The sequence below is a fragment of the Hordeum vulgare genome, chromosome 1H (assembly GCF_904849725.1).
Source record: "Hordeum vulgare subsp. vulgare chromosome 1H, MorexV3_pseudomolecules_assembly, whole genome shotgun sequence".
Lineage (NCBI taxonomy): Eukaryota > Viridiplantae > Streptophyta > Magnoliopsida > Poales > Poaceae > Hordeum > Hordeum vulgare.
The window spans coordinates 435,906,228-435,926,298 of record NC_058518.1 but is presented as its reverse complement, the minus strand read 5'-3'; the positions used below and the strand labels follow the sequence as shown (position 1 = coordinate 435,926,298).

Below are 20,071 nucleotides of genomic sequence, written 5' to 3'. Positions count from 1 at the left end.
TAGAATGATCAACCAAGTTTGATATCCTAAATTACAAAATCATAGTATTTCTATTCTTTTAAATATTGTTTCTAACGGTGTGCATGAACCATGTTCCAAAAATTTCTTCTAGACCAACTTGTTTAATCATCAGGCCTCGAGGGTAGAATGTTTGTTTTTATTTTGAGAAATCTTGTCCCAGTTTATTAAGATTTTAAGATATTCATGGGTACAAGATTTTGGTCGTGGGGAATCCCTAACCAAAGATGACGGCCTATTCCTAAATTACAAGAGTATTTAGCTAAGTTGTCTGCTTCAAAATTAAATTATCTACGTTCATGAATGAAATTGCAAGAAAGAAAATGTCTTGAGCTTCTAGTGATGTCCTTGACAATGGCTCCATGACTCCCATCAGTGCCCTGGTGGATGCCGTTGATCACTCAAAGACAGTCCGAGGCAACGTGAAGATGCTGAATGCCAAGATCATCGGCAAGGGCAAGAGCTTCCCTCGTTGCAAGCATTTCCAATAATGTTGGGTCATCATTCACATAAAAAAAACCACCACTGGCGAACCCAAGTAGGTTTCTTTCGGGCTCCTGCATACGACCACCACTACCCCTGACTATCGTCACTCGCTACAACTCCATCCATGTTAGATTTGGTGGTGCCCTGGGGGAGGGGGAGAGTGTGGAGCCAGCACTGCCAGACATCAGCTGGTTATCCAGTTGTCACTCTTTCCTATGTCGTCGACACTTCGGCTACCATCAATCATGCAAGTAAGAATGAAAGCATCCGTTGGTCTTGGGCCTTGGAATATTGACTCATATATTGCCTTTATCGAGGGTAGAAAGGTTGCGCGGGGCCTATTTTTGCATTAAGCAATTTAAGATAGATCGATCGCTGAAGCATCTGCAGTTATTGGGTCGGCCCACTCGCGCGCAGGATTCGAACCCTACCCACCTGGTTGTGGGGGAAGCGCAACTAGCCAATGGGCTAGGCTCATGTCGCAGTAGTGTATTTTGACTAGTTTTCATTTAGGCGTTTTCTTCTACATTTTCTTTTCATTCTTTCTTGCATTTTTGTTTTTCTGCCTTCTGTTTTCTTGCATTTTGTTTCTTTTTTCTCCATTTTTTTCATATGTTTGTTTTGTTCTTCACTCTATAATTTCGTATATGTTAAAAACATTTTTTAATAAGTGATCAACATTTTGTGTATAGATATTTAACATTGTTCAAGCCCTTATTCAACATTCTTTAAATATATGCTCAGCATTTTCCAAACACACATTCAACATTTTTAAATACCCATTCAACATTTTTTATACTTATTCAACATTTTCAAATACTTGCTCAACATTTTTAATACTTATTTAGCACTTCCAAATACTTGTTAAACATTATTCAAATACTTGTTTATCATTTTTTATAAATGCTCAACATTTTTTCAAATACTTGCTCAACATTAATTAAATACTTGTTCAATATTTTAAAATACTTGGTCAATAATTTTCAAATACTTATTCAACATTTTTAAATGCTTGATTAACCTTTTTATATAGATGATCAACATTTTTAAATACTTTTTCAACATTTTTTAAATACCTATTCAACTATATTCTTCAACATTTTCCAAATAATTGTCAACATTTTTTAAATGTTTAAATAGAGTGTTTTTTATAATATATACATTTAGAATATTTTAAAGTATAAATAAAAGTAAATAAGAAAAGCCAAAAAGAGAACAAAAAACATAAAAAAAACAAAAAAGGATGTTGTGGCCTCCCGCGTTCATGGGCCAGGCCATCTAGCCCCCCCCCCCCCCCCCCCTTCAGTGAGGAGTTTCTCCCCTCTCGCTAACATGACGACTATTTTTCACCTTAAGCGAGTCGATCGTTTGCTTTCATTGAAGCCTCTGCAGTAAGGGACCGGCCATTTAGCGCATATATACTTCAAGAAAGGGAAGGAAAAAAGCAACCTGGCGATCGAACACGGGTCACCACCGTGGTGGATCATGATTCTAGCCAGTGCAATAGGAATGGGTTCGCCTTAGGGTAGCACATGCGAACTACTTCACCTAAAGTACCAGATTTTTCTGTTTTCTCATCTCTTTTTTTCCATTTTCTGTTTGGTTTTTAAATTTCTTCTTCATTTTTTGTTTTTTTTAGTTTCACTTTACATTTTCGTATGTGTAAAAAAAATCATAACTAATCAACAATTTTTGTATATACGTTCAACGTTGTTCAAATGCTTATTCAACATTTTTTAAATACTTTTTCACCGGTTTAATACCTAATCCCTCTGTTCCTAAGTACTTGTTGTTGGGGAGAACTAGACTAGGTCTCCTCAACAACAAGTATTTAGGAATAGAGGGAGTATTTAACATTTTTAAATACTTGTTCAACATTTTCTAAATATTTTTTAAATACCTATTAAACATTTTTAAAATATTTGTTCATCATTTTTAATACTTATTAAACATTTTAAAATATTTGTTCAACATTTTTGGTATACTCATTCAACATTTTTGAATACTTATTCAACATTTTAAAACTATTTTGTTCATCATTTTTAATACTTATTAATCATTTCAAAATACTTGTTCAACATTTTCTAAATTATTGTTCATCATCTTTTAATACTTATTAATCATTTCAAAATACTTGTTCAATATTTTTTCAATTGTTTTATTCAAAATGGTTTTTGTAATATATATATATATATGTATATATAATATTTTAAAGTATACACAGAATTAAAAATGAAAGCAATAAACGAAAAAAATATGAAGAAAATGAAACGGGAGAAAGGCAGCAAACGTCTGAAGGCTCGAGTCGCTGAGAGCGAGACATAGCGATGTCCTCACCGGGGAATGCTGGCGAGACATAGGGGACCCCGAAAGGTTGTGCCAACAAACTTGCAGCTTGTCAAAATGCGGCCCACGATCAGACGCATTTGCCCATGTTTAAGCCCAAGCCCATGACGGCAGGTTGCATTCCTCTTCCTTCCACTGTTCCGTTAGGGACAGGCCTCACCGGGGAACTCGCCGGGATTGGCTTTAGGGGTTGGGAGATCCGTCGTCACCGGAGGATGAGAAGGCGGCGGAGATTGCTGCAGCCATCGTCGATCCGCCGTGGCCATCATGGCAGGTGGTCGGGGGACGAGAGGTTACATCGCGAAGCCGAGCACATTTCCGGACGATTTCTGTAAGTTCGAACCTTCTCCTAGTTCTGCAGTTTGTTTCAATCGTCGTTTCACCTAGGTATCAGCAACAGCACAGAGCTTGCCGCTGCGGTCGCACGGTACAAAGTGGGCATGAGAGACGCTCGAAATGCAAGGGATCCTGTGTATTTCCTATTCACGAAAGAATGATAGTATATCTGTTGGTTTGGGTTGAATTACACGTACATCTATCGGATTGTTTGGATGAAAACAATGGATCTGTATAACCTACCCTCAGTCTGTCCAGTTCTTGCTTTCTGCTGATTTAGCGGCCATTGACCTTACTTCCTTTAATGTGTGTGTATGGTATCATCTGCAATTTGCAACAACTAGAAGGGATTTTTGGATTCCAGGGCACGGATCACCACCAAACTTGGCAGGAGATACCGGAATAGAGCAACCCCTTTTACCTATGCAAGCCTGAAAGAACAGAATAAATAGTTTGATGTTGTTAACAAGGGAGCAGATTGTTACATTTGTTTAAAAATATGCCTACATCTATGTTACCTGTTTTACGACAGATTCCGATGGCACAGCGTGGCAACTTCCAGTTGAAAATGTTGTGCAGTCGCCTTCAGGATTCCCATAACTCGCAAACTCAATTGCTGAGATGTGTTTGCCCCTTTGGCACCGTAAACGTACTTCCGGATCTTTTCCTTGCGAATGGAGAGCCGGAGACGAGAGCTCATTCACGCTGCCACACACTGTTGTGATGGACACTGTGTTCACTGTTATCTCTAGCGGATTGCCTCCAATTTCCTCAACAAGAACAAGGAGGTTGTCTGTAGGTTTCAGGAAGTGCTGTGGAATGTGATACCTTCATAGTTCAGAAATGCAACGCCAGTGAGATATTGCTTGTATGGTTGGTCATAGGGGAGATGAGAGTTTGAGAAAAGAGGCTGAGAGTTGGAGCTAGCCAGGCTTACAGGGATTGAGAGGGTTGTCCACTTGGGGCCTTAAAGGAGACCCAGTACCGCCCAAGGCTCTCCCCGTTGACCCATACTTCTCCCTTCCCCATACTAGTAAGGTTCAGTGCCACCACATCGTTTCCCACTGGCGTGGCAAATGTTGTCTGGGTCACATAACAGATGGTGCAATGTTTAGTCTAATACTGTGAATAGTGCACATTTAGCACAAGATGATGAACTAGTAATTGTTTTCATGTACCTTGTACCAAGTAAATGGATGATATGTCAAATTGTTGATCTCTGTCCATTCGGCACTGCTTGATTCTTCTTGCGTGTAGATTCTATTCGCTTCTCCATATAAGCCAACCTGCGATTAGTCTGTCAGATCAAATTCGAGAGTTTTATGTTCACCTCTATTTCGCATTCCAATTAGTTGACTTGGATTTACCTGGTACGCCCATAATTCATTGTTGAGGAGATGCAGTGGTTGTTGTCCTTGCTGTATGCTTACTTTATGAATTCCAAAGCTTCTTCTTTCCATGTGAGCACCAGAGTCCTTCCAATTAAAAGAGTGCAATTATGATATTTGATACACTCAAGCTCCAGTATAACTACGCCCAACGCATTTGCTCATTTTACTTTGTTGCAACCAAGAGTATAAACATATGTCTAGTACATTGGCATTTTGGCCCCATGTTGTGATAAAAGGACCCATTTTAAGGAAGTTTTGGTTCCCCCCTGTTAGCTTCTATTATAAAAAGAATAAATTACCAGCACAGCTCATAGGAACCATACCGGCGATCCGACCATTACACTTAGCAATGATATGGTGTTCTGTCCCTCATTTAGAGAAATATTCGTGTTGAGAATTATATTGCCAGGTCCATCATGACTCCCATGCACACTCCCTGATAGATATGAGTGAAGTGCGATTAGCAATAACATGACACATCAGTTGTAAATTGATTTAGAAGATAGCATAATCTGAATAATGTATATGATGAATATTGTGCATTTGTTGTTGCTTTTCTCAGAATTATATATGAAGAAGCTTGACAAAAATATAATTTATCTAATAGGATACTGACCTGCGTATTCAGTGTTGACAAAAGCATGCAATACATGTGCTCGTGACTCAACATTAAGAAGCACAAGTTGGCCATCATCACTTGGTATATATTCATAGCTGCATTTAAGCAATACAATTGTCATAGTGATTGAAAATAACTAAATAGGTAAAATGCAAATAATGAACAAAAACACCTTTGAGGAATTTTTCTTACCTGACAATGTACCAGAGATAATCTGTTTCATCTTTAGTCATTGAGAGATGTTCAAAGAGTTGGTTTCCAGTGTACACAGCCTTGCTTATATCTTCCGGAATTGGTTCTTTGAATGCCTTCCATGTATGAATGTCATTGAGAGACTCTACTACTTCTGCTGTTCTTGACCCATACTGAGCATTTACCTGTGATAGAAATTAAAAGTAAAACATCATAACGAGAGGTTGTGGTATTTGTCTGTGATGAAAAGGGGTGGATCATGAAGGAATATATGTCAATAGGTCACATACCCTGGCTGTTTCAAAAACCACTGTCCTGCATTCTGATAGAACACTGATGGATTTGGGTGCCAGTTGGAAATATATATTACGGAATACTACTGTTGGTGTCTGATGCTTATCAAAGTTGACCAGGAAAGCCACACACTTCAATTCTGTTTCGAAGATATGTGCCTGGAGTATGTCATAAATCATGTGCTTATGTTGCTGGAATATATTGAATAATTTGATATTGTATTGCATTATGTTATTTTACCTCTTGTTCTGGGCCTAATGAAAAATTGGAGTATCTTCCGAACAGTAATGCTTCTGAAGATAGTTTTACTGCAGCATGCAGTTCCCTCAGATGGCCCCATGTAGGTCGCCATATTAGACCTGGATACAGTAATACTAAATTTGTTAGTTACTGTTATATGGTGAACTTAAATCCTTCTAGCATGCCTACACTCTCATTGAAGTATTTACCGTATTCATCAAGAGGAGCTCCATCATAGTAGCTTGTTGTTACATATGAAGAGGCAAACCTACCAAAGTTTGTTCCTCCATGATACTGTGTCATAGCCAACAAGTAAGAATTTAGAAGTGATCATACTGGGAAACTTTGAAGTGTTTTTACGAAGTCCGTACCATGTAGTAGCTCACAAAGCTTCCTTTCTTTCTTGCTATGAAAAGTGCAACTGCAAAGGCAATATCTTCTGTAGATCTCAGCTTTGTATCATTACCATATATAGGGTAGCTGAACACATTAAGAATTGACCATAAGACCTTTCTTTCCATCAGAATGAGAAGATCCAAAACTAAGTTAGCTGTGAGATTGCAACATACCGAGTTGTCCAATTTTCTGTCCACAATGCAGGCTTGGTAGGTGAGTTTGGTCCTACAAATGTTTCTCCACAGATGAGCCCGTTGCAGGTATTAATCTAGCCATAAACTTACTGTCAACCTGATATGAATTATTGGCTAATGAGGTGCAATCAGGTGAAACAATGTAATGATGAACACTAACAATTGGGTCTGGGGCATCATTTTGCTTGCACATCATCCATGGAACACCTGTCTGGAGACCTACAGCCATTTCAGCTGCCCAACGGACATAACGTGGGCCACCTGAGCCAAATGCAGGCTCAACCATCTGGTACTCATTCTCGATCTGTGCTTCAGCTTATTTAGTTACATAATGAAGAACTTAACGCAACCACTGATTCAAGTTAAGTTTTCTAACCTGCGAAATGATGATTGGGCCTCCTTGTGGGTAATAAAGCCCTTCATGTTTCATCATGTTTACTATCTGTGTGACAAATCGTTGCATATGTTGCTGCACGGACAAAACCAAACATGTAATTTACCGTGTTAGAATAACAAGCCTGAAATTATGCTAGTAGTGTTTCTTTAGGATTAATCAAAATGAAAACTCTGAAATCACCAGTCACAGTTCACAGTTTTTCATGTTACAGACTCTTAGAATGCCATCTCAAAGATTATTTACCTTGAAGGGTTCATTGTCTGTTCGGAAGGTGATGTTTGGAACATCATGTAGCCAAAATGGAAACCCTCTGCATGAACACAAGATACCCAGCATTTGTTCAGGTACTACCTTTTATCCACTTTGGTATGTGCACTTGTATGAAACCAACGGCGGAGCTATGTACACTGCTCGGGGGTGGGGGTGGGGGGCTGCCCCCCAGACTTGGAAATAGTTGTGAAGGAACTTTTTTAGGGGGCTTGGATTGGAAAGAAATTAGTCGTTGGCCCTCGCAAGTCATCAAGATTTCCATTTGGACCCCCTGAGATTTTTTTCAAGCTACGCCACTGTTTAAAACTGTTCAGTTGTGGAGAGTTGTATTCCGTAGAACATTTCAAAAAGGAGATGCTTAGATATGGTAGCAATTCCACGTGTGCAGTGCACATTTTTCTCTTGACAGAAGAAAAACTAAGCATCTTTTTTTGCAGCTATGAGGCAACGATACTGGAAATTAGGGAGTAATCAAGAGGCGGTTAACATAGAAGCGATTAGGAGTGAGAGTAACTTCTGGAAAAAGTCATTGGATTCAAATTTATAAAATTTAATAAACATCTACGGGCAGTTATGGAAGGTATCCCAGCTTAACCTGTACCTCATTAGTAGTATAGATATAGATATAAAAGAATATTTCATGTATCCATACCCGTATTTCCATTCTGCCTCTATAAAGGGTCCAATCCTGAGGCTTACATAGAGCCCTTGAGTTTGAATTTCTCTGATGAACTTCACAAGATCGTATCTTCCCTGGAAGTTATACTGATGCAATGATACAAGTGGAACATATATTAGCAATGAACAACTCGTTTAGTAAACACTTTTCCCTTTGACAGGTATATGTGTGTATATTTTTAGTTGGGAAGGCACCTACCTGGCCCTGGACAGGCTCATGGACATTCCAGAAGACGTAAGTTTGTATGACATCGAGGCCACCTTTCTTGGCGTTCGCTATGAGTTTTGGCCACATCTGTCAATTTTAAGATGCACAAACTTAAGAAAGGAATTTGCTGATGAATCAGAAGATGTAGCTCGTCAGAAAATTGCTCCAAGCAGGTATGGAAGTTCATTCCGAACGTTGCCTATAATTTGACCCTTGTCTCATGTCTGGAAGAGGAACGATTTTTTTCCTACTCGACAGATGTTTTCAAGAGTAGCCTTGCTCCCCGTTACTCGCGCAGTTGTGCGGTCCATCTATTGCCTAGAGTCTCCTGAGCTATGAGGCATGCATCAAGTTCTACCAGTGGCTTTTTAGATGTGCAGGGTTGACAGCGTTTTACCAAGGGGATTTGTACTTGTGAAGCGAGTTGTGTTTTGCCGAGGGTGTCAGCCTGTGAGAGGTACTTGAAATGACAGCGAGAGGTCTTACTAATTACTGGTAAAATATACTGTATATTGCAGTGTCACAGTTGGCATATACTCCCTTACATTGTACAGAGGCCGTAGTTCAATTATTCCAATATCTTCACATATTGAAACTATATTAACCTAACTGAAACTGGCTTTGGGCCCATCGTACTTCGGCTGGTCTACTGCTACTACTTCAACCTGCAACGTTTGTCTCAAAAAAATAAAAATAAAAATCTTCAACCTGCAACGTGCAAAGGAGGCAAAGCCAATTCCACAGAAGATAGATCAGGGATGAGAGACGACCCTCTATGAACAAAACAGAAAAGAACTTAGTAATTCGAGTGCTAAGAAAAAAAAAGGCTATGCAATCCTCATCACCTCCATAACTGTAAAAAAAAAAAAAAACTGGACAGCTGAACTTTGTTTACCATTGGGAAAGTACAACATGGTTAAATCACAAGGATTGACGAAAGGTTTTGCAAAACCAAGAAGTTACCTCGGGGGTGCTTCTAGTGTAGTGCATCTCACCGGAGAAGAGGATCCTCCTTGCGCCATTCAGCACCAAAGCCCTGCCATCATACGTGGCCTCCTTCCCCACTCCGCCCCCTCCCCACCGGCCTCCCGCCGCCGGACCGGCACATGCATGCATTGCCAGCACGGCCATCACCACCACGATGGACATTGCTCACGACGTCGACAGCACTAGCTAGTAGTCGGGTTTTTTTCTTCCTATTTTTCGTTGTGGGTTCTCCTTAACTTTGCTATGATATATGTAGTATGTTTTTATGGAGGCAATGTGCATGCTTGGCAAGTATTTGCAGGTAGTTGAAGAAGGGAGTGTGTACTGGCGATGGGCTGCTATGCACGTCCAGTGGTGAAGTTTGGTTTGTCTTTTTGCTGGTTTCTTTGGAATATAGTAAATCGTTAATGAAGTCTTAATTGCTTTAGAAATACCCATGCTCGACTAAAATCTCTTCAATGAATTTCTCTGGTACTGAGTTAATGCATGCTCATAATTCTACCCCAAAGAAATGGATGCGAAAATCCACACAATCGGGATTAATTGAGGTAAAATATAAATTAGTTTATTTGGCCCCCTCGAATTTTTTGTTTTCGACATCGGAATGGTCTTCGAAATGCGATTTTGACAATCGATTTCTATGAAATTATATTTATTAAATGAGATAAAATCATATACTGAGAAAAATACTTTTGAATACAAAATCTTACATGATTTTTAAGAATCCAAACTAATTTTTTTTTGCCTCTAACAGGGAGAGAACGTGCCCTCCGGTGTCTCTGGCGTGAACTATCGCTCATTTTGGGAGGCTCATTTGAGGGAACAGCCCCACTAAAGAGCATTTCTCAAAAAACCACTCGAAGAAACGTTTCATAATCTGTCATGCTGTAGAGAGATTTGCCGTGCTATAACAAAGAGATTTGTCACGCTAAAAAGAAGTATTTAACATGCTATAACAGAAAGAATTGTCATATGTTTCAAGGATTTTTCATGTTGCATCCGATAAAATTGATATGCGTTTAAGGGATTTGGCATGTTGTAGGAGAGAAAATTATCAGGCTAAGAGTAGCAAAAGTTACCCACATGCTCAGAATTTTTCATGCTAAAGGTAAATTGGCATCCTATGTAGAGAAGTTTTTATACATGTTTCCAATATTGCCATGCTATATCATAGGAGTGCCCTGCTACATATAGGGTCGTTCGCTCAGGGGGGGGGGGGGGGGTATGGGAGCGAACATTTGTGTTGTTCTCTTGGGAAGTTGCATGGGAGCAATGAGGATTTACATGTTGCCACAGTTTTGACATATGCTCGCGGGATTGGGCGCACCAAATAGTGTTTACTTTAAAAATCACTCCTTTTATTTGACAGATGTTCTAAGTATTGCACATCTAATTTTAAATAGTTACTGTAATATATTTAACTATACTATTATACCTAGTTTAAAATAGTATTCCCTTCGTCCGAAAATACTTGTCCTAGAGATGAATGTATCTAGACTTATTTTAGTTATAGATACATCCATTATATACATTTCTAGGACAAGTATTTCCACACGGAGGGAGTACAAAATTTTAACCAATTCAAGCTTTGTTTCGGCTTTTGGTCCAGATTTCGAGCGGAAAAGTCGAGCCCAAGCTCAGCCAGGATGTTAGGCTTTCAGGTCTGGCTTGTCGGGCTGGGCTGGGCTGCCCGTGAGCTGGTCTCGTCGACATGTTCCTATGCATCGACCAAATTAAGCAACTGAAATAAAGAGGATCAAACAGCATGGCTGTGCATGCCGCGCATCATCTTCCAATGCATTGGTGCCGTGGACCACAGGAAAGGGCCTCAACGATTACCAAACAGCATGCACTTGCCTGCGCGTTCAGTTCATTCGTCGATGGAATTATTATAGAAACCGAAAGCGGCATCGTAAGCGACGGCGATCTCCTGGATGCACGCACCAATCAAAACCCCATAAGGCTTAGTTCGGTTAATCCCATCCCTGCGGGATCGAAGGGGATTTGCAGGGATATTGGCTTGTAGTGGATTTAATCCCCCTCAATTCCCTTTAAATCCACATCAACCGAACAAGCCCTAAACGGTGAGTGATGCCTGTTATCAGTTCATTAGAATGATGCCTTGTATGTCATGTAGGACCGGACTTAAGAAAAAGTAGGTTTGAGTAAAGAAGTGAGATTCTTTACCGGAGATGGATGCTTGAAGAGAAAAAATATAATTCGATGTAAAAATCTGAAAAAGTCAGTGGGTACCAAAATACCAGCAAGCCATTCGTGCTGGAAATGAATAAGGCGGTGACCAAGGGGGGCGGGCCAGAGCAGGTCACCGCTGCCCGAATTTACCACAACCATTATTCATCAGTTTCCCACTTTACTTTGCGGTGATCACCAATCAATAATGGCTGCCGCTCTTCCTTGGCCGTGGCCGGAAGACGCAACGGAGCACTTGCCGTCGTTTGAACAAGTATTTTCAGTCACTGGTTATGACACCGCCCCATCCCCCATAGGCCATGATGCCCGAGCATGCATGGCATTACCAGACGGTGCGGATTGATTGGCAACCAGACAGAGCTAGTTGATTGCTAAAACTCAAGAAGATGAACAAAACGCAGAGCAGAGGAAACGCGTCAGAATGCAGAACCGACGCGAGAGTTACCTCGGGCGTGCTTCTGGTGTAGTGCATCTCCCCGGAGAAGAGCATCCTCCTCGTGCCGTTCACCACCAGAGCCCTGCCGTCGTAGGTGACCTCTCCTCCCTCCCCCACCCGCCGCCGCCCGTTTCCCGCCGCCGCCGCCGAAGACGCCGTGCACCACGCCGCCAGCACCATGAGCGCCACGGTGACCGCGGCGTCAACCCTGAACATGTCTCTCGTCCTGCAGGCTCAGCTCGCTTATGCCCGGAACAATGGAACCCGAGAGAGTGTATGTTAGGATGGCAAGGGAAACAAGCGATCTCCTGCTGTTGCCTTGCTTGGGCTCTCTCTCTTTGCCGGTTCCTTGCGGCGAGAAATCATGGGGGGGTTGCTTGCTTGCCAGTTGCCACATTTGATGGGGGGTAGAACTAGAAGAAGAAGCAGCAGCAGTAGTGCACTGGATGCATGCGGAGGGGTTTGGTGAGCTGAAAAAGGCGTGATCTCTTTCCATGGTTTTAGCGTTCCACATGGCCCTCGCCAGGATCCCTGCCGGTACCGACCTTACCTACCTTTAAGTGATGGGTGCTTTCCAGGAAAACCGATCCCGTAGGTTGCAGTTCAGAGCCCCATTATTTGTACTGTGGCTTGCATCCGGCAGTGCAGTGCGGCGTACGTACGTAGCACGCACCGGCTAGTGCGTAGATAGGCCAAGGTTCACCATGCAAGTTTTGGCCAACGAATTAAGGAAACGGACAACTGGCTTATTACTACAAGGACGGTAGGTTGCCACGCGCAGCAGTTGGACTTTCAGTTCGGACATGTGTCCTCCTTGTTGCCACAACAAAGGGAAAACCTTTTCCGGTGACCATCATTGATCGATGATGATGGAGATGGAGATGAGAGTTGTGCCGTGTCATGCCCTTTCCGTTCAAGCAAGACTTGGGGGGTCCTCCGACGACAACGAGGCAGCAACAGCAGCGCAGAGAACGGGTACATGACAAGCTGCCGTAATGTAGCTCCAAAATGTGCACGCAAGTCGCAAGGTGCTCATGTTTGTCATGGTTATCTTATACTTCCTCCGTTTTAAAATAAATATCTCAACTTTATACTAGCTCTAGTATAAAATTATACTAGCTCTAGTATAAAATTGTACTAAGCTTGAAACACTTATTTTGATACAGAGGAAGTACTTCCATTGTTCTACATGATTTGGATGGAATGCTGAGAGAAAGGACAAAGATTGTTTTTTAGCTGAATTTGCTACACACTGAAGAAAAAAAGCATCTTGACCCGTTTTATGAATAAAGTCAAACCGCGATACAGCCACAACCGATAACGGAGGTCCAAACGAAACAACAAGTTAAAAAAAAAAAGATAGTATGAAATTGTTGTCACGGCAAAACAAGCCCACGAAAAGGCACATTTTTCTTTTAGACAACCAGAAAAAGGCACATAGCATAGTTCAAAGAGAATAGGTGGTCATAAGTATATGGACGCCACCTTCTTGTGTTCAAAGTTGAATTAGCTACTGTGTTCAATAAAAATTCTGGCCAACCCAAATACAAGCTCTTACTTCAAAAAAATAGGCGCAACGTGAACATTTTCCTGTTGCATGTTGAACATTTTCCCAAATACCTATTGAACATTTGTTAATTGCGCATTGAATATTTTTAAAATACATGTTAAATATTTCGAAACAAACATTGAGCATTGTTTTCAAAAATTTCATGAACATTTTTAATAAATGCTCAAAATATATTTTAAAATGCGCAAAAATATATATTTAAATGTCATGAACTTTTTTAAATGGTATAAAGCTAAGATTTTTTTACATTGTATGAATATTTATATTAAATGTCACTAAATTATTTTTATTAAATTTCATTAATATTGTATTATTTACAAAGTATGTGAACATCTTTTTACATTACCTTAACATTTTTAATGCATGTTGAACTTGCTATAAATTAAATAAAGTAATTTCATTAAATAAATAAATTGACTATTTGTCACCCATGGTGACAATAGTTATTCTTCACCCTCTCTTGTTACATCACTACATCACAGTTTTACGCCCCGTAAATTTCGTTCTAAGTCGAAAATAAAAAGAGAAGGTAAAAAAATGTATGTTAGTCAAAATATTATTTTTACGTGACATAAAAGTATGAACATAAAAACACAGTACAAGCTATTAAAATAAGTCCAGTTTGCATCCACGGCCTTGGTCTGCCATAAAACGTCAGGGTTATTTCCCATGGATTGCTAGAGCTACGGTTATCATCGCTCCTAGCGTGGGCGCTTGCTCTTTTTTAATGTTTTGACCCATTAAAATTGTTTTGGCAAGGTTCTATAGAGCGGGTTGGACCTGTTTAAGATCCTGTCAGCAATTCTTTTTGTTTTACATTTTTTTATTTTTTTCTCGGTTTTCTACTATTAATCTTTTTTGTACCTGTTTTCAACGGTTTACTCCTGGGTTTTGCATTTCTGAGTTTTTTTAAAAGATTTCTAGTTTTCTTATTTATTTATTTTCAACGCATATCTACTTTTTGTTATGTTCATTATACATTTTCATATACATCATGACATTTATAATCATGCTTAATATTTTTTTGAATGGTATGGAACCTTTTTTTAAATAATCAAAAAATTACATTGTATAATATTTTTAAATTTGACGTATAATTGTTTCTAAACATGGGAACATTTTTAGTGTCACAAACAATGTTATCAACATTTCTTGACACCGTCTTAATTTATTTTCTAAAATGTGTTGTGAACGTTTTCCTAACTTTAAGTAGAGTAATATTTTTCCCACTTCATAAATATAGGTAAATGTAATAAAAATAAAAAAGGAAAGTAGTTTCTAGAGAGCGCTCTTCCGGTAATGTGACGACCTATTTAGGGGACAGGGACCGTGGTGGTGGTGGGGGACACTCATGGTCTCCCTATTAGGCCTTGTTCGGTTAAGGCAGGATTTGACATGGATTGAAGGACGTTTAATCCCTCGCAAGTCTCCTCGTTGTCCTGATGGGACGGCTAATCTGCGGGCAATTCGCTTTGAATATACTATATGAGGCATTCTCCGTCAAGTTGTCCTTCTTTTGGACAGTGGTTGCGACCGAGCAGTGATCTGGGCCGGCACACTAAGATGTTTTAGCGATATCCGTTTTTTGGAAACTTCCACGCTGGGTCATTCCGATTTTTGAAACTGTTTAGGTGGTTATGTTTTTTTATTTATCCCCTTTTCACTCTTTTTTTTACTTCTTTTTAGTTTTTCTTTTACAATTTTTTCTTGGCTATTTCAAACATTTCTAGAAATTTAAAAAAGAAAATATGTTTACGTTCTACATAAATTGTTCAAAACTTTAAACAATGATTGTTGTTTTCAATTTTTGTTTGTAAATTTAAACACGTGATTTCCTTTTCCAAATTTTATTCGGACAATGATTGTTGTTTCCAAATTCTACATGATGTTTGCTTTATCAAAATGGTTTCTTTTTTTCTCTTTCATTATTTTTTTGCAAAATTTAAAATATTCAAAATCTAATTGCTTTTCCATAATTTTTTGAGATTTTTTAAAAAACGTTTTACAATTGTTTTTTATAAAATCAAAAAAGATTTCCTTTTTCCAAATTTCTGTTCATGAATTAAAAATGTTTGTATTTAAAAAAAATAAGGGTTTCCAATTTATTCTTGGTTTCAAAGTTTTGGTCAAAATTCAAATGATTTTCATATTTTTTAACAAAAAATCATATGTGACAAAAAATGTTCATAATTTTGAAAAATTGCTATTTAGTTACATTGTTGCCATTAGTTCTTTAGGCTCCACTGGACAACTCGTCGGTTGTAGTGGCTTGCATGATGCAACAGATCTACTCTTTAAATCCTACTAGCAAATAGGGGTGAAGGACGAATTTTTTTCAAGGTGTGTCGACACGTCGCGCTGTTGCGTGTAAACCGTGATCCGTGAAGAAGGCGGAGCTGGGTAGTTGACTACCATCGCGGCATCGCGTATTCGCGTTGCTCGTGGTGTTTTTTTAGCAGAGATATGGGATGTTATTCAGCAAAATCCCCGGCAGAGTCTTACAAAAGGGACGTTACAAGAAAGCTAGGTTTGGAGTCCAGCCAACATTCTGTCACCTCTCGTGTGCTTGCTTGCTTAGCACACAGATGGGCAGGATTATTGGCCTCCCTATTACAATGCTGAATGCAGAAAGAAGTAAAAACATCTACGAGCTCCTCCATCTCATCTAAGATAGGCGCCACCACTGAACGAGAATTGGTGACGCAAGTTCCATAGCTGGACTAGATCCAGGCTATCTGTTTCCATAATAACCTTCGAGAACCCCCTCAACCGGGCAAAAAGAACTCCCTCTCTCAGGGCCATCGCCTCGGCTACCAAAGGATCGGTCACGCCATCAAAAGGTTTACACCAAGCAGCAAGGAAAGTATTGTGGGATCGAGCTACCCCACCTCCACCTCCTCAGCAAAACTGTCTAGCAACACTCCCATCCGTATTGATCTTGACACAATCCTGCTCCGGTGGTCGCCACCCGTGGCCAGGAAGGATCCGTGCATGATCTCGCGGTATGTCTAACAAAGCCAGAGCATCTCTGGTCATGATCATCGACTGAACCGGGCTAAGAGGACCCCGATCATGAGTGAGATTGTTATGTGAAGTCCAGATCGCCCACATAATCGATACCATCTTTGCCCTAACACCCTCCGAGAACCGTTGGTCACATAAAATATCAACTTTCCAGGACTGAGGTTGCACATCAGGCCGCTATATAGCAAGCCACTCCGGTGCCACATCCCAGAATTTCCTCGCATGTGCCCAGTTGAGGAGTGCATGCATAAGGGTTTCATCAGGGTCCAAGCACAGTTTGCAAGCACTGTCGACAGAAATATGTCTGTGTTTAAGGACAGATTCGACAGGCAAAATGCCTCTCAAAACCCGCCACCAGAATACCCGAACCTTTGGAATCTCGACCACATCTGTTGTTCTGTAACTGGGGTTTTTGTAGCCGTCCCTTCATCTAGAGCTCGTTGCTCTTTTTGATTCATGAGAGAGCGGTACGCTGTTTTAACAGTGTAGATTCCAGACTTCTCGGGAGCCCATGCCACCACATCTTCCCCTCCGGCCGCTCTCAAAGGTATGTTCAAGATAGCTTCGGCTTCGGCAGGGGAGAAAATCTGTCGAACTACGTCGATTTTCCATAAACCTGAATAAGCATCGATCAACTCCGACACCCATTGCAATTGAGAGTCCCCAACACGCGAAGGGGTCATCGAAGCAAGGGTAGGCACCCATTTGTCCTCCCAAATAGAGATAGAAGAGCCAGTACCAACACGTTTGATCAGACCAAGTTTTAGAGCCTCTTTGCCGGCTGTTATCGCTCGCCATGTAGCTGAGGAGCTTTTCCGTGCCGTGGCCTGCATGAAATCTCCATCTGGGAATATTTCCCCTTCAACACGCGAGCACAAAGTGAGCTCGGGTTTGTAGTCAGCCGCCACCCATGTTTCCCAAGCAGCGCAATATTGAAAAGTTCGAAATCACGAAAACCCATTCCACCACGGTTTTTCGGTTCAGAAACCGCGTCCCAGGACAACCACTGCAAAGACCTCCGATCAACCGATGAGCTCCACCAGTACTTGCCCATAATCGACACCAAAGACTTGCAGACTTTCTTGGTTAATTTGAAGCACGACATACTGAAGGTGGGGATAGCCTGAGCCACCGTTTTCAACCTTACTTCCCTCCCTGCACAGGACAGCATACGTTCCACGCCTCCTTGCAGTTTGCTCGAATCCTTTCTCTGATGTGATCAAAAGTTCCACTTGTGATACGTCCAACCGTAGTCGGGAGGCCAAGATACCTCTCACTAAAAGCCTCGACCCCAATGTGCAGAGCTAATTTTACTTGCTAACGGACCGGTTCAGGGGTGTTGGGGCTAAACAATATCAAGCTTTTCTCCTTATTCACAGCTTGTCCAGAACACTCCCCATAGACCCTCAGAATATCATTCAGACGATGCCCACTCGCCTCCGTTGCCTGCATGAATATCAAGCTATCGTCGGCAAACAGCAGGTGATTGATCCAGGGCGATCGGTAGCTCACTCGAATCCCTCGATCCACATTTGGGCTGTCGTAGTAATTCAGTAAAGAAGTGAATCCTTCTGCACAGATAAGAAAAAGGTACGGCGAGATAGGATCACCCTGTCGTAAGCCACAAGTTGGGTTGAAAAACGGAAGTAAATTCCCATTGACCCTAACTGCAAACCGAACCGATGTCACACACTTGAGCACAAGCCTGACAAAGCCCTGGTGGAACCCCAGCCGAAGCATGATGGCCTCCAGATAGTGCCACTCCACGCGATCATATGCTTTCATCATATCTAGCTTAACCGCGCACACCGAGTTCTTCCCAGTATTGCGCCGCCTCATAGCATGCACACTCTCATACGCGATCAAAACATTGTCAGTAATAAGGCGGCCAGGAACAAAAGCGCTTTGCTCCTCCCCTATCACCTCATCTGGACAAGCACGTAGCCGATTAGCTATAGCCTTTGCTGCTATTTTGTATAGAACTGGGCACAAGGAGATAGGGCAGAATTGTGTGATCCTTTGAGGGAAAGGAACCTTGGGAATCAAAGCAATAGAAGTGTCATTCATACCTGACGGTAGATCTCCCCCATTCAAAAAACACAGCAGCGCATGCACTATATCTTGTTTCAATAGCTGCCAATGCCTCTGGAAAAAACCCGCCGTAAAGCCATCAACACCTGGGGCTTTTGATGGTGCCATCTGAAAGTGGGCATGCTTGATTTCCTCCTCCGAGTAGGCTTTCATCATCTCCCTATTCATCTCTCCTGTTACACGGACAGGAACCGTCTCCAACGGAGCGCCCATCGGGTTGACCCCTCGTGAGGTATATAAATCCTGATAGAAAGCCGATATTTCATGTTGGATCTCCTCTGGTCGCGCACATCTAGAGCCATCTGCTCGCACCAAATGCTTTGTCTTATTTGTTCGTTTTCGTTGGGGAGCTTGGGCTTGGAAGTAGCCAGTATTCCTATCCCCTTCCCGTAGCCAAAGCACTCGAGAACGTTGGCGCATCTAGATTTCCTCTTGTTTAAGAGCTAGTTTAAGCTGGTCTGCGAGCGCCTTCTCCTCCACCGACGGGCCTCTCCCCACGGAGCGTGAACGCAACCGATTGATTCGCTCACGCAACTGTCGGATCTTCCTCGAAAGGCAACCGAATTCCTTGGCCCCCCAAGTAGATAGGTCTTGTTGGAGCTTGTGCAGGGCTTGAGAAACATTTAGTAGTCTCTGTCCACCCTGCCCACACCTCCAACTATCAAGAACAAGCTGATCATAGTCCGCATGCGTCTGCCAAGCATCTTCATAACGGAACGGGCGAGCACCCCTCGAACGAAAATCAGCCTCCTCCTTTACGTTCACCATCACAAAACAATGATTAGGTTCCACGGCCGGCACATGCTTCACCGTGATAGACGCAAACAAATCAATCAAAGCCGTATTGCCAAAAGCACGATCAAGGCGTGCTTTAACATTAGAAGCCCATGCTTGGGCATTATCCCATGTGTAGTGAGCCCCAATCCATCCTAGATCTTGGAGCAAACAATCATCCATCGCCTCCCTGAACTTAATCATCTGTCTCTCAGGACGAACCGTCCGTGAGAAATGCTCAGAACCTTGCAAGGTTTCATTAAAGTCACCAATACACATCCAGCCCGCATGCTGAACTGCAAATAGGGTTCGTAGCAAACTCCAGCTTAAGTGTCTATCCTCAGCTCGAGGTGCACCGTAGAAACCCGTCAGACGCCACTTTTTATTGTTGGACTTCCGCCGCACCCATACATCAATATGGCCGGCACTATAACTCAATAGATCTACCTCAAAATCAGCTGTCCAGAACAGGCCTAGACCGCCACTGAGACCCACACTGCTAACTGCGAAACATCCCGCAAAACCTAGCTGATTCTGCAGACGTTCAACTCTAACTGCTGCTATCTTCGTCTCCATCAGAAAGCAGAGTCCGGGCACTTCTTGCTTCACAATGTTGCGAAGCTCACGAACTGCCCCGGGGTTCCCAAGCCCCCGGCAGTTCCAGCTGAGGCAGCTCATTGGCCCTGGCAGGGCTGACTCGCAGCCGCTGCCGAAGATTCAGACGAAGTTGGGGTTGGCCTCTTCTTCTTTGGATCTCTCTCCACAATCTCATCATTGCACTCATTCTTTCCTCCTTCATCAACCATACCCTGGAGCTCCTCATCAGCCTCGCAAACCATTGCATCACCATTCTCTGTTAGGGCTAGGAGAGGTTTCACCACCGGTCTATACGCGTGGGTAGCTTGCCGCACAC

At 41.8% G+C, this 20,071-nt stretch overlaps 1 protein-coding gene and 1 long non-coding RNA gene across 3 annotated transcripts; one reads left to right on the top strand and one right to left on the bottom strand.

The window, feature by feature from the left end:
* The first annotated feature begins 3,091 nt into the window (after positions 1–3,091).
* Positions 3,092–8,111, top strand: LOC123443102. The gene is made up of 6 exons (XR_006630567.1): positions 3,092–3,181; positions 6,447–6,578; positions 6,645–6,801; positions 7,160–7,253; positions 7,617–7,759; positions 8,019–8,111. It is a non-coding gene; the product is annotated as an uncharacterized LOC123443102 (long non-coding RNA).
* On the bottom strand, positions 3,175–12,176 carry LOC123443092 (beta-galactosidase 7-like). 2 transcript variants are annotated; one of them, XM_045119346.1, is made up of 19 exons: positions 11,709–12,176; positions 8,057–8,152; positions 7,832–7,944; positions 7,153–7,219; positions 6,889–6,981; positions 6,673–6,816; positions 6,492–6,586; positions 6,294–6,402; positions 6,132–6,216; positions 5,923–6,041; positions 5,679–5,840; positions 5,389–5,573; positions 5,194–5,291; positions 4,901–5,013; positions 4,554–4,661; positions 4,365–4,472; positions 4,124–4,269; positions 3,705–4,014; positions 3,175–3,617 (listed from the first exon to the last, which is right to left on the bottom strand). In XM_045119346.1, exons 1-19 carry the CDS (start codon positions 11,913–11,915, stop codon positions 3,507–3,509), a joined length of 2,469 nt encoding a protein of 822 aa, XP_044975281.1. In that variant the 5' UTR covers positions 11,916–12,176; the 3' UTR covers positions 3,175–3,506. The 2 variants fall into 2 exon arrangements, with proteins under 2 accessions (XP_044975281.1, XP_044975289.1); XM_045119354.1 differs by lacking the exon at positions 11,709–12,176 and adding an exon at positions 9,029–9,793.
* Between the last annotated feature and the right edge of the window lie 7,895 nt (positions 12,177–20,071).

Bases quoted from the DNA above. Each gene is read 5' to 3' on its own strand.
- LOC123443092 (XM_045119346.1), bottom strand. From the start codon at position 11,915: ATGTTCAGGGTTGACGCCGCGGTCACCGTGGCGCTCATGGTGCTGGCG. The intron at 5,574-5,678 runs GTATGTGACCTA...TTTCTATCACAG, and splicing joins TGGTTTTTGAAACAGCCAGG to GTAAATGCTCAGTATGGGTC. The intron at 4,015-4,123 runs GTAAGCCTGGCT...TGAACTATGAAG, and splicing joins GGACAACCCTCTCAATCCCT to GTATCACATTCCACAGCACT.